Source organism: Serinus canaria, chromosome 1A (genome assembly GCF_022539315.1).
Source record: "Serinus canaria isolate serCan28SL12 chromosome 1A, serCan2020, whole genome shotgun sequence".
NCBI lineage: Eukaryota > Metazoa > Chordata > Aves > Passeriformes > Fringillidae > Serinus > Serinus canaria.
Window position 1 is genome coordinate 1222870 of NC_066314.1, and position 13340 is coordinate 1236209.

General features: G+C 54.3%; 2 protein-coding genes and 1 long non-coding RNA gene across 6 annotated transcripts in view; 1 reads left to right on the forward strand and 2 right to left on the reverse strand.

Annotated features, from left to right (window-relative positions):
• Nucleotides 1–281: 281 nt before the first annotated feature.
• LOC103822470 (calmodulin, striated muscle) lies at nucleotides 282–1255 on the reverse strand. Its single transcript, XM_050982813.1, has 2 exons — nucleotides 657–1255; nucleotides 282–511 (listed from the first exon to the last, which is right to left on the reverse strand). Exon 1 carries the CDS (start codon nucleotides 1140–1142, stop codon nucleotides 693–695), a length of 450 nt encoding a protein of 149 aa, XP_050838770.1. The 5' UTR covers nucleotides 1143–1255; the 3' UTR covers nucleotides 282–511; nucleotides 657–692.
• Nucleotides 1256–1385: 130 nt separating this feature from the next.
• NET1 (neuroepithelial cell transforming 1) overlaps nucleotides 1386–13340 on the reverse strand; it is a 62480-nt gene continuing 50525 nt past the window's right edge. For 2 of the 4 annotated variants that reach the window (XM_050982802.1, XM_030237924.2), the window contains 9 exons: nucleotides 12107–12214; nucleotides 11232–11399; nucleotides 10443–10505; nucleotides 9949–10045; nucleotides 9765–9841; nucleotides 8400–8657; nucleotides 7993–8163; nucleotides 7052–7238; nucleotides 4805–6882 (listed from right to left, as the gene is read on the reverse strand). In XM_050982802.1, the coding sequence (XP_050838759.1) occupies nucleotides 6491–6882; nucleotides 7052–7238; nucleotides 7993–8163; nucleotides 8400–8657; nucleotides 9765–9841; nucleotides 9949–10045; nucleotides 10443–10505; nucleotides 11232–11399; nucleotides 12107–12214 (1521 nt within the window). In that variant the 3' untranslated portion in view covers nucleotides 4805–6490. Of the gene's footprint in view, nucleotides 2374–3710; nucleotides 3875–4804; nucleotides 6883–7051; nucleotides 7239–7992; nucleotides 8164–8399; nucleotides 8658–9764; nucleotides 9842–9948; nucleotides 10046–10442; nucleotides 10506–11231; nucleotides 11400–12106; nucleotides 12215–13340 lie in introns of those variants that run through there. The other 2 variants (XM_050982795.1, XM_050982785.1) reach the window with 2 other exon arrangements.
• On the forward strand, nucleotides 3881–5915 carry LOC127060363 (uncharacterized). Its single transcript, XR_007779325.1, has 2 exons — nucleotides 3881–5265; nucleotides 5310–5915. It is a non-coding gene; the product is annotated as an uncharacterized LOC127060363 (long non-coding RNA).

The following is a 13340-nucleotide window of genomic DNA, read 5'->3' on the forward strand; positions in this document are numbered from 1 at the left end:
GCTTTGGGGTGGGGATTTGGGATAAATCCAGTTTTTCCAAGGCTGGAAGGGGGAAAAGGACCCCTGAGATCCTGGGGGAGGAGACAGATCCCAAAAGTGATGAGATTTGGGATGGGCACGGGCACATCCTGGCCTCCAGCATCTTTCCAGCTTTTCTGGAAGAGGGATGGAATGGGAAAAGGGTGGAGATGAGGAGGGGTCTGAGCCTGACCAGGAGGATTTGAGGGAACATTTTTCCAGCAAGGATCCCAAGGAGAAGCCGAATGAGGCAGCCACCAGGATGTGGGGGGACGTTTTTATTGGACTCGGGGATGTCAGGGAATTTTCTGTGGCCTCTGGAATATCTCCAGACATGAGACATCCCACGGGGACCCCAAATCCATCTGCATCCCACATCCGATGCAGACGCCGGTTGGTGACGCTCCAGCTGGGATAAAGGAGGATTTTTCCAGCCTGGAGAAGGTGGGAGGGGATGGAAGGGCTGGGGGAGAGCCACCACAACCTCTGTTCCCTACGGAAAAAAAAAAAAAAAGAAGGAAAAATTAAGGAAAAAAAAGAAAAAAGCACCACAAAAATCGATTTTTCCAACCACCAACACGAGGAGGGAGAGCCGAGATTTGGGGATTTTCCATGGAGGCAGCATCCCAGGGCGTTACCTGCGGAACGGAGCCCGAGGTGGCCGACGGGCGCCGTCACTTCTCCGTCATCATCCTGACGAACTCCTCGTAGTTGACCTGCCCGTCGTTGTTGCAGTCGGCCTCCTTGATCATCTCGTCCACCTCCTCGTCCGTCAGCTTCTCGCCCAGGTTGGTCATGACGTGCCGCAGCTCCGCCGCGCTGATGTAGCCGTTGCCGTCCTTGTCGAAGACGCGGAAGGCCTCGCGGATCTCCTCCTCGCTGTCCGTGTCCCTCATCTTCCTGGCCATCAGCGACAGGAACTCGGGGAAGTCGATGGTGCCGCTGCCGTCGGCGTCCACCTCGCCCACCATGTCCTGCAGCTCGGCCTCGGTGGGGTTCTGGCCCAGCGAGCGCATGACGGTGCCCAGCTCCCTGGTGGTGATGCAGCCGTCGCCGTCGCGGTCGAAGAGGGAGAAAGCCTCCTTGAATTCGGCGATTTTCTCCTCCGACAGCCGCTCGGCCATGGTGCTCCCCGCCGGCACGCGGCTCTGCCCCGGCACGCCGCGGCGAGGAGGAGGAGGAGGAGATGGAGGAGGAGATGGAGCCTCCTCCCTCCCAGTGCCTCTCCCTGCATCAGCAGCAGCTGGAGGAGGAGGAGGAGGAGGCAGGAATGGGAGTGGATCCACGAGGTTTGGGAGCTGGGGAAGAAGAGTCACCCGGGCCCCTTGGGCCACCCTGGCTCTCGTCCTGCTGTGCCCACGGAGGCGTTTCAGGTCCCAACAAAGCCCGAATTAGGGATTTGGGCTGTGGCTCCGGGGGGAGGCGGCACTGGGGGTGACACACGCGATTCCCCCGTTTTAGGGGTGTTTTGGAGAGGATTGGGCTGTACAAAGGAGTTGTAGAGCTCCCCCCAGTCTCCCCAGCCCCAGGCGGTGCTGGCAGCGCATCAAAGGCGCCGAGGGAGGATCCCCCGAGCAGGTCCTGGCAGATCCCGGCTGTCCGGAGCTGCCGCGGCCCTGAGTCACCTCCGGGGCCGGATCCAGGCTGGTGACGTGGGGCTGGACCAGGGCAGGGGTGTGGGGTCCTGCCCTGTGACTCAGGGCCGAGCTGAGGGATCTCCCCATTGTAAGGCTGGGTTTACTCATCTCTTACTCAGGGTGTAGAGGAGGGGATGGTGACAAATGAGGGAGAGTTTCTCCATCCATCCCTCCATCCATCCATGGGTTCCATCCCTCTTTCCAGTGACCTTCCCCAGCCGGATCGAGGAGCTGCTGGACCCTGAAGTCCCACAGCAGAAGATAATTTGATTTTCTCAGCTATGGGAAATCAGCACCAGTTGATCCCAGTTTAACCCAGTGAGGATTTGGAGCTGTGGGATCTGGGGGGAAGGGCACAAAGCAAAGCCCAGCCCATGGGACACCTGAGGAATGGTGGGATAAATCTGGGATTGCCCTCCTGGGGAAAACCTCACATGGAGAAAGCTCTGGGCGTGTGGAATGCTGCAATTCCCTAGAGGAATTGTGGGAGCCGTGCTGGGAACCTGTCTGGTGAGAGGTTTCGGGGTGGGGAGGCCCTGGCAGCTCCTCCTGTGCGAGAGCTGCTCCCTAATTACCTGTCTGATTGCCCTCGCTCGCTGCTCTGCTCCAGAGTTAATTAGATCCACTCCAAACTGGCGGGAAGAGCCCAGCGGAGGCGGAGCTGGCTCGGATCCAGCTTGGAGAAGCAAATCCCGACAGATCACTGGGGTTTGGAGGCCTGGGAGGGTTCAGGTGTTGGTTCAAACTGTGGCAGAGGGGTTGGAGCCCAGATGGGGGGGATTTGGGGTCCCTGTGTCACCTGGCTGGGGTGGAGGGGTTGTGCTGTCTGGAATCTGCTGCTTCCTTCCCATGAAATCCCCGTGACTGGCATCCCATTGCTGGCAACCATCATCTCCCATCCCATCCCATGGATCCCAACACATCCCACCCCTATGACCAGCACCCATCATCTCCCCATGACCAACACCCACCACCTCTCATCCCATTCCATTTCCTCCCATTCCATTCCCATGACCAGCACCCATTGCCTCTCATCCCATCCCATCCCCATGACCAGCACCCATCCCATCCCATCCCATCCCATCCCATCCCATCCCATCCCATCCCATCCCAATCCCATCCCATCCCATCCCATCCCATTTTCAGGAGAAGGTCAAAGCCATCCCTTGACTTTGCCTGTGCTCTAAGCGTGCCTCATTTATCAGGATAATGATCCCAATAAAGGTTCCTGCTGGCCCATAAAATCCCAGGATTTATGGCCTAATTACAGCATCCGGGGTGGGCTGGGGGGGGGGACAGGGAAGGGGAGACCACCGTGGTGGGGTCGGGAGCTCGCTGCAGCCACTGCCGGGTTTTTGGCAGCTGAGATTCCCGGGCTGTCTCCACCTGGAGCTGGAGAAGTTGGAGCTTTGATGAAGGAGGGCCCCCTAAAGCCTCACACGGAGTTTTCCAGGCTCGGTGTCTGGCTTTGAGGGGCCTAATCCAGGGAACAGGGGGGAGGAAACTCCCCCCGTGCAGGAGGTGAAAATCTTCCAGCTGGATTCTCCCGGGGCGGCTCGGCTGCCAGCGCCGGCCCAGATGTGCACAGATGTGTCTGGGTTTGCAGCTGCAGACGCGGCAGGGGGCGGGGGGGGGGATGAATTCATGGAAAAAGAGAAAGTCGGGAGGTGGAGAGGGAAATGGCTCCGACAGGGAAAGCTCCGTGGGGCCCTCCTGTCCCGCTACGAGCCCAGACTGGCCCCAGGAGCGCTGCGGGGAGGGATCTCCACAAATCCCAGCAAAAACTGCACTGAGGTTTAGTGAGGAAAATGGGATTTTGGAGAGGGTGGGCTCGGGGTTGATCCCGGAATGGCTGCGAGGGTCTCGGGGCTCTCGGAGTAAAATTTGGGATTTGGTGGTCCCAAATCCAAGGGCCAGCTGAAGGACAGCTCCTAAAGCTGGAGCAAAGGGACCCCGATCCCAATGTCCCCGCGGAGAAGAGGCTGGGATTGGGATGTGGGAATTCTTGGAGGGGGACTCTGCCCCACAGCGACCCTGGCTCCGGGAAGGTCCCACCTGGAAGCCCTGGAGGCGTGGGCTGGCTCCGGAGCTGGGCGGGTCCCGAGGGCAAACACGGATCCGGGAGCTGCTTACCCAGGGCGGAGGTGCCACATCCCGGGGCACGGACACGTTCCCAGTCCCTTCCTGGCACAGGGATGTCACCACAGGCTCCCTCCGCCCTAGGGAATTTTATCCTGCTGTACGCCGGGGTTCCACACCCATGGGATGGGGGTCGGGGCTCAGCAGAGGCACAGAGAGAGGCGGGATCCCGCGGAATTCCATGGGAGGAACCCAGGGGAGCAGGGCTTGTTTAGTCTGGAGAAGGGAGGGCTGAGCCGGCTGCACATTCCTGCAGGAGGGACAGAGCAGGGAGAGGGACAGCAGGAGTTGTGGGGAGTTATTTAAAGGGAATTGCTTCCAAAGGGAATTCAGGAGTTTTGGCTGGTTTGCTGTTGGCTGCAGGATGAGGAGACACAGATCCAGCCCAGCAGACAGTCCACGGGATTTCCTCTCCCTGTGCTCCAGAGATGCTTTTTTGCAGGAAGAGCCATTATTCCAGCTTCTCCCTGCTCGGGAAGGGCTGAATTCCCTCTGGATCAAATCAGCTTCAGAGGTCAGGGCTCAGCTGTAAATCCTGTCCCTAAAACTGAGCTGCTCCTTCCCTCCTGGGGGACAGGGCCAGCCTGGAGCCGGGATCACTCTCCTGGAGCTGCAGCCAAGCCCGGATACCCCATACAAGGTCAGGCTGGAGGTTGTCAGGAAAACTGGGAAGACTGGATGGGTTTATCCTGGTGAAACACCATCCTGGAGATTCCTTGGGATCAGCCCAGCAGGATCCCCTTCCCAAGGATTTAACAGGAATCCCACGGCTCCCTTTTCCCTGGGAAACTGAGCAGAGTCCATAGCTCAGCTGCTGTGCTCGTGTCCTGCCTGACACAGCAGAGCAGGACATGGAGCTGTAACATTCCAGCTTATCCTGCCTGGACACAGCAGAACCATGGCAGGAGGACAGGGGCTCCTCCTGGAGCCTCAGCTTTGGAGATCCATCCTTACCCTGAGCACGGACACATCCCTAAATCCCTCCCAGGCAGGACTCAGATGAGGCAGGAGAGGCTGTCAGGAATTTAATGGAACTTGGCACTGGAAACTGTACAACATTTACAGAGAACCACACACTGTGTCTATGTACACCCTCTGCCCATTCCCAAAGTTCCCAGCCAGACATGGGACAGGCAATGAAACCCCTGGATGTGGAGTCACCACTCCCCAGTCCTGGATTTCAGGTGACAGGGACTGCAGGATCCCAGTCCCCATCCTGGATTTTGGGATATGGCTCCCCAATCCTGGATTTCAGGTGACAGGGACTGCAGGATCCCAGTCCCCATCCTGGATTTCAGGTGACAGGGACTGCAGGATCTCAGTCCCCATCCTGGATTTCAGGTGACAGGGACTGCAGGATCCCAGTCCCCATCCTGGATTTCAGGTGACAGGGATTGTAGGATCCCAGTCCCCCATCCTGGATTTCAGGTGACAGGGACTGTAGGATCCCAGTCCCCATCCTGGATTTCAGGTGACAGGGATTAGCAGGATCCCAGTCCCCATCCTGGATTTCAGGTGACAGGGATTAGAGGATCCCAGTCCCCATCCTGGATTTCAGGGACACCCTGCTGTGCTCAGAGCTGTCACCACTTTGCTTCCCACATCGCTCTGCAGCGCCATTCCCAAGCTGGGTCTTTCCCTGGATTTTCCCTGGATCTTTGGAGTGCTAGAAGATGGCAGTGCTGCCACCCTGAGTATTTACAACCACTCCTTCTCCTCTCCTCACACCTCCAACTCTTCCTCTCCTCTACCTTTCTACCACATGCAAGAACCCCTTGGTTGCCTCCAAGTCCTGCTTCCTTGAGGGAAGTGTTTCATTTCCAAAAGGCAACAAAAACACGGAATCTACCTTCACTCCCTGCTACCCCTCTACTCACTGCTCCCCAAACCCTTCTACAACGTGCCTACAACCTTCCTACACCCTAGAGTAAAGCAGTTCTCTTTCAGTAGTGTCTCCCCCCAGCCCGTGGATTGCTCCGGGGTGATGTGAGGGACACTTGGGACATCACCCCTCGGAGCACGAAGGATCAAGTACTGGAAAGGAAATGCCAAGTCTGAGCATCAAAAATACAAAAATAAAAAAAAAACCCAAAACCAATCAAAGGAAACAAAAAAAATAAACCACCCCAAAATCCCAACCCCCAAACTGCAAACAGAACTAATAAAAAAATTAAATAGTTGGCAGGATACAAGAGCGAGACAGAGGAATGTACAAAGGACACACAGAGATCAAAGATTCCAGTAGGTGAATTGAGAGCCTGTTGAACTTGGGGTCTGTTTTTGTAGGATTTTTCCTTTTGGAACATGCAAATTTGCAGGAGCTACCACAACCACACACCAGAGTGACTTCAGGTGCTGAGTCCTTTAAGGGACTTTTGCAGTGTTGATCAAAGCCCCCGGTGCTGCCCAAACTCCACTTTATTTTCCATCCTCTACCATGGCTGTGGAAAACTTCCAGGAATCCAAATTTGCTCTTCAGATCTACCACGAGGGTTTTGGAAACCCCTGGTGGATTCCAAGTGTAAAAACAGACCCCAGCTCAACAGTAACTGCACACCAGTAGCTGCCATTCCAACATAAACCCAGGATCTGATCCGCGGAGCGGCTCCCAAGGCGCTCCCGGTACAAAATGTACACGGAATTATTTATAAATTAACAGTTTTCCCCCAGGGTGGCCCCGGGGCTCCTCAGCCTCCTTACACCAGCGTTTCTTTCCTCTTCCCGCTGAGCTGCTTCTCCCTGGATTTCCGGTGCCCGGGTGAGGTTCTGTGGGATTTCACCCCTCTGGTTTCCCCCGAGTCCAGGCTGGAAGCGCACTCGGCCGCGCTCTCCTCCAGCTCCATCTCGGATGTTCCCGCCTGGCGCTGCTGGGCCGGGAGGTTGGGCACGGAGGGGTTGTTCTCCTCGGACTCCTCGCTCAGCTCGGGCAGCTCCTTGAGCTCGGGGGCGGGAATGTTCCTCTGGAATGGGGCGATGGCCGTGCGGATGCAGTTCACCCACTGCTGCTTGTGGAAGACGTCGTTGGCCTGCAGCGTGTGGGACTGGCCCGGGCTGGGATCCTGGAAACGGACTCGGAAGATGTTTTTGGCTGGGGATAAAGGGAAAAGCTGATCAGCTCCGAGCTGGCATTTCCAGATTCCATTGATAGGTTTGAAATCCCAACAAAACCCCCCAAAATCCCAAAAACCCAGCAGGGAGACAAAAACGCTCTCTAATCCAAGCCCCAGCTGTGAATTTGTGGCTGACTGGATCCGTACCTTTATCAGAATTTCCAAAAGCTCCTCGGAAGGAGCCTCCCATTTTGACATCTCCATCCTGGAGGTCCTCGAGGAGCAGCTCCTGGACAGGGATGGGCTGGCGGTACACCTGGAACGCCTGGCGCTCGTTGCGGCTCACCGGCCGCGTCAGCACCAGGATTTCTTGGAAGAGGAAGACGTAGAGCTTCTGGAAGGGAAAACAGCCCAGTATTCACTCTGTACTCCATGAGGTCACACATCCTGAGGGATTCAAGGCCACCTTATCTGCAGTTTCACCCACAATAATTTTCAGAGTCTCCAGTGACAATGCCAAGGTCTGGCCCACACCAGGATTGCATCAGCAGCTCTGTTATTTTATTGATCCCTGGAAAGGGAATGATGATTCCCAGGTGCCCGGGATAGGCTGATTAGGAGCCGTATCTTTCCTGTGTGCATGGAATGCCTCGTGTGCAGGAGTGAAAGCAGCCAATTAAACAAAAGAACCCAACCCAATCAACAGAGAAAACATGAGAAGATTTGAGGTTGAAATCAGGACAAAAGGCAGCAAAGCCCAGAGTGCAGTGGGTGGGAGATAAACTCCAGGCAGCCCAGCCCTAACCAAACAGGCTTTTGCAGGAACCCTTTTGTTTGGAAGAGCCAAGGCTCCTAATGGGGAATGTCAGAGCATTCCTGGGAAGTAAACAGTGGCAGGAAATCCCTCTGGATGGAGAGCACTTTCTGTGGGCACTCTGTGCTAATGATTTTCCAGCTTCCCTAAGGCAATTGTGGAGCTGTCAGCAGGAAACTTTCCCTTACACTCTTGAAACGAGGCTGACAATTAAGAGATTTTCCCCTGCTCTTTTATCCAATATCCAAACTATCCCTAAGGATGGAAGGCCCCCAGTCCTGCTCTGAGTTTAAACCAGGTTTGAGAATTGATTAGTAAGAAACGAGGGACTTACGTGTCCATTTTTATTCTTCAGCTCCCCGTGGCACAGTAAAGCTTTGCTGCCTTCAATCCTTGGATCCTTCTGCTTCTCATCCAGGTACTCCAGCTTGTCAATGTAGTACTGGCACTCAGACTCGCCCTTCTTCAGGTTGATGTCAGAGAGGACTCCTTGGATTATGGAGATCTAAAAACCCAAACAAATGATTAAGAGGGATTAACTGCTTCCCTGTGTGACCTCTGCTTGTCTCCTTCCCAGCTCCAAAGGATGCAATCCGCATGGATTGATCCCTCACTTTCCCTGGCACACATTCATGCCCCCCCCCCCAAAAACCCCCCTGGGAGCTGCTGAGCTTTAAGGAAGATTTCTGGAGCTCCCACATCTCATCCTCGGGGCAGAACAAGCAAATCAGGATCACTCACGGCTTCTTCCAGGATGTGGATATCGGGATGGTCTTTGGGAGTGTGCCTCAGGATCTCCTTGAGGAGCAGGGGGTATTTGACCAGGCGGCTCCGAGGGATGTCCAGGAAGCTCCAAAGGTCCAGCTTGCGGCTGAAGGGAGACTCCAGGCAGCGCTGCAGGAAATCCTGCACCCTCCTGTCCTGCTTCTTCTGATCCAGGAGCGCTTTGGCTGCCAGCTGGTTGCTGCAGTAGCCCTTGTAGGCATGGAGTCGGGGTAACTACAGGGAACAGAGGAGATTTAGGAGTCAGATTCCCTGTGGGAAAAGCTGATGTCACTCACATGGCAAACTCAGGGAGCTCGACAACACTCACTGGGGTATTTTTCCCAATAAAAATGTAAGGGAGGATCTTGTGAGGAGGATGAGCACACAGAGCCCATGCAGTTCCCAATGTCTGGATGAGCACACAGAGCCCATGCAGTTCCCAATGTCTGGATGAGCACATGGAGCCCATGCAGTTCCCAATGTCTGGATGAGCACATAGAGCCCATGCAGTTCCCAGTGTCTGGATGAGCACAGGGAGCCCATGCAGTTCCCAGTGTCTGGATGAGGACAGGGAGCCCATGCAGTTCCCAATGTTTGGATGAGCACACAGAGCCCATGCAGTTCCCAGTGTCTGGATGAGCACATGGAGCCCATGCAGTTCCCAGTGTCTGGATGAGCACATAGAGCCCATGCAGTTCCCAGTGTCTGGATGAGCACACGGAGCCCATGCAGTTCCCAGTGTCTGGATGAGAACATGGAGCCCATGCAGTTCCCAGTGTCTGGATGAGCACATGGAGCCCATGCAGTTCCCAGTGTTTGGATGAGCACACAGAGCCCATGCAGTTCCCAGTGTCTGGATGAGCACATGGAGCCCATGCAGTTCCCAGTGTTTGGATGAGCACATGGAGCCCATGCAGTTCCCAGTGTTTGGATGAGCACACGGAGCCCATGCAGTTCCCAGTGTCTGGATGAGCACAGGGAGCCCATGCAGTTCCCAATGTCTGGATGAGCACAGGGAGCCCATGCAGTTCCCAGTGTCTGGATGAGCACACAGAGCCCATGCAGTTCCCAGTGTTTGGGAATAGCAGGGATAACACTTCTGGAATGACTCTGGGACAAAGAGTCCAGGACCTGCAGACATTCCAACCCTAAATCACCAAATCATTCCAAGTCTCTGGGGTGAAATCAGAGCCAATTCCAGCTGACAGAATCCCGTATTTTTCAGGATTTCCCTTCCAGTCTTGCACCGAGGGCCACTGAAGCCCCAGAGCTTTGCAGCTTCTGCCTTTAAATGCTCTCTAAACTCAGTTTTAGCCTGTTGATCCCAAGTTCTGAACTCACCCACTTCACAAGGATGGGCCCAATCTGCTCCACTGTTCCATCTGGTTTTGTTGCTTCTCCCAAACTTGCCAGTAAGTCTGGAATGGAAACAGGGAAAGAGGAATTGAACCAATGCCCTAACGAGTAACAGGAGAAAGCAGAGAGGTTAAACCCCAGCGAGCAAAAACCACCCAGCTGCTCTTACCTTCATGCAGAGGAATGTAGGAATCCAAGTCCCCAAAAATGTGGGTGAGTTCTTCCTCAGACATGATGGAGAGTTTCAGCATAGGGTCGTGGTAGGCCTGTCAAATAAAATATATTCACATGTGCCTCAAAATTGATGATTTAAACTGATTTATCAGGTGAAAGAAGTGAAGGCAACAGAAAGAGTAACACTGATTTGATGCTAGAATATTCACTTGGTGTGAAGGATGGAAGACTTAAATGAAAAGCATTTCCCTGTCTGGATTATTCCCAGCTGGGAGAGGGAGTCCCCAAGCAGCTCTGCACAATCCTTTTATGGCCAGGTTTGCTGCAATCACACCAGTGCTGGCCCAGTGCTCACGTCAGCTCTCTGGGCCAGCTTTCAAACTGGGGGTTCTGGGGCTGATAAAGCTCTCACGTCACGTCTGCAGGCACAAAAAATCCCTCATTATTCCCTGGAATGTCGTCACTGACTGCAGGAAAAATCCCACTCACCTTTCTGGCCAGCTTCAGGTCTTCTATCAGGTCCTGCTCTCCCCTGGACATTTCATAGATGGCCTGGGAGGAAGGGGATAAAGCACCCAGAGTTATTTTGGATGCCAGTCTGTCTCAGAGCCTTCCAGCTCCTGTGATGTACAGCCTGCCCTGAATAGGCCTTTGGCCACCCCGATCCCTCGGTGGCACCTGGACATGACAACCCTGAGTAAATCTGCTGTCCTAGCCCTGAGAAAGCAGCTTTGCTTCCAAGTGAGTGAAAGCCCTGATGGCCCCTGCACGAGCCAAATTAAATACTCGAGCCTTTTAAATCACTGCTGCTAGCCAGGCAAGGCTGCAAACACAAAACCCCCGAAACCGCAGAGGTCAAATCCCAGGCGGCTTCCGGCAGCTCCTGTGCCGTCTCCAGAAGATTTGTCCAAGAACTCCAGGAAAAAGACAAGCCAAGGCCTTGCTGCTTGGCTTCCAATCAATTGTCAGGAGCTTTAGGAGAAAGACAGCTGGCTCTGCGAGGAACCTGAGGTTGGGGCAGCTGCAGAGCAGCCAGCGGGGCCGGGGCTGGGATTTCAGGAATGCCGTGGAAAGTTTGGCATCCCCAAAGGGTCACACTGGGGAGGTGAATTCCAGAGTGGAATCCTCCTTTTCCCATGGCTGATGCAGACATAAATCTTAGGTTTAGGTGCACAGGAAGATGCAGCCCCCCCCCAAGGGTGTTACTCCTTTCCCAGCAAGGGAAGGGACAAAAGGCCTCGGCTGCTGTTCCCAATCCCGTTTTCCATGGGCAGTTACCTCCTGGCGCTTGATTTCCTTGGTGCTCAGGGATTCTTTCGTGTTGACATCCAACATTTCAGACCAAAGGACACTGTTCCTTCTCTTGGGGGGAGTAGGAGCAGCAGATCTGCTGCATGACTTCTGGGCACAGCCAGGGGATTTGCTGTCGCTGCGAAGGGTGAACGACTGCAGGGATTAAAGAAACAAATGAGAAACATTAAAAACAAACGTGGAGAGCCAACATTTCAGGAGTATTAGATTATCCATCCCATTCCCAATCCTTCATCCCCCTGGGTTATCCAGGACAGGAAAACACACCCAGACACTTTTCCTCAGATAAAGGAAAGCTTTAATCAAGCTGCTGAGAAAGCCCAGAGCTTGGCAAGGTTTTCCACGCCCCTCTCCCTGCACCGATCCGCTGGGGAGGAAGATGGGAAGGCAAAGCTTGGCTCTATTTCCCAGGTATGAGGAAGTAAATAAACAAGGATGATAACTCTTGCTCTGAAGAGGTTAATGAGAAGCCACTTGAACTCTGCCCCGGTGTTTTGCAAGGTTCCTAAAGGCAGCCGTGCAGTTATCTGCAGGTGAGAGCGCAGCGCTCCTTGGCACACGCGGCTGTGCCAGCGCTGGGCAGCAGCAGCAGCTCCCATCAGGCTGCAGCACACGTGGGCCCAGGCCCAGGGCACTTTATCAGCTCCTTATCTGAAGCAGTTGATTGTGTTTGCTGTTGAACCTGTTTGTACAGCACTTTACACCCGTGCACTCCTGAGGGAGCCCCGAGGCCCAAGACAGCTCACAGAGAGCTCCGGGAGATGCCCCAAACCCCACGGGGTGCCTGTTCCACCCATCCAACCAATGCCCTGCCCAAATCCCCAGGATTTGCTGTGTTTTACCTGGATTGTCTGCCCAAAGCGTCGAACTGCCCCATTTCTGACAGGAGAGATCAGGTTAGCCAGGGAGGTGACTCGTGCTAAAGGCCGGACCCGTTTAGTGCTTGGCTCCTGCAAAGCAAGCAGAGAACAACTTGTCCTGGCTGTGCCTCCCTCGGAAATTTCTCAGGCAGCTTCCAAAAGCATAAACCCACTTAAGGAGTGGCAAACACAGCAAGGAGCGTGTTTGGAAGCAGCCATTCATCTTTCAAGGCTATAAATATTTGTCTGAACTTTAAGGCTGCAATTAAACTGCAGAGGTTTTTGCCCAGTGTTAAAAGAGGTGAGAGAACATCAGTGAGAATTCAAAATAGGGCTCCAGCAGGGACTGTTATGCTTTGAACAGAAATAGATTAAAGTGTTCTCTGACACTCTGTGGCAGCTAAAGATGGAGCTGGGATCTGCTTCTCCATTTTCTCATCTTTTCCTCTGGAGAAAGAATGTGTTTTTCCATTTTATTTTGGAGAGCAGGGCGGCAGTGGGGGCCCAGCACGGCCCCGGCAGCTCCTTTAACAACCACAAGCTGAACATTCCTGCCAGGGACACGCACACAGATAAAGCTGAAATCCTGCAGTTTGCACAGTTTCCTCCTCCTGCTGCTCTCCCCCACCCCCTGCAATGACTGCAATTTTTCTTACACGTTGTTTAGATTTGAAAGTTGGAGCTTCTGCTTTTCTCCACCGCTAATCCCTGCCCGGAGCTCAAGTCTGTCCCGACCCAAACGCTGCCAAGAAAGAGGAAACGCCCCTGGAAAGCTCCTGCTGCTTCAGTTTTGAAAATTCTGTTGGCAACTCGACGTGTTTGACATCAAAAACATTGTGTGGTGAGGGCTGGGCAGGAAAGGTGTGCACAGGGGGAAGCTGGGGAGAGATGGGCTCCGAGTTAAGGCTTGGAAAGGGCTGCAGGATTGCCCTGGTGCTCCCAAACATCTGGCACAGGGCTGGATGTGACTCATCCTCAGGAGCCTGCTCAGCACGCAGCTCAGACCAGGGCAGGGAAGCAGAACAGCCTCAGTTTGGGTTCACCTCGGTTAAAACTGGTTAATGATTGTTGAATTCGTACACTTTCAAAAGGCTGTGCAGGCTGTTGAGGACGAGCTCTGTGCTGTTTCCATTCCCAGCCCAGCTCGGCGGCCAAACCCTTCGCTCAGAAGTGACAAATGTTGAAAACAAAACTAAAAAAAAAAAAAAAAAACAAA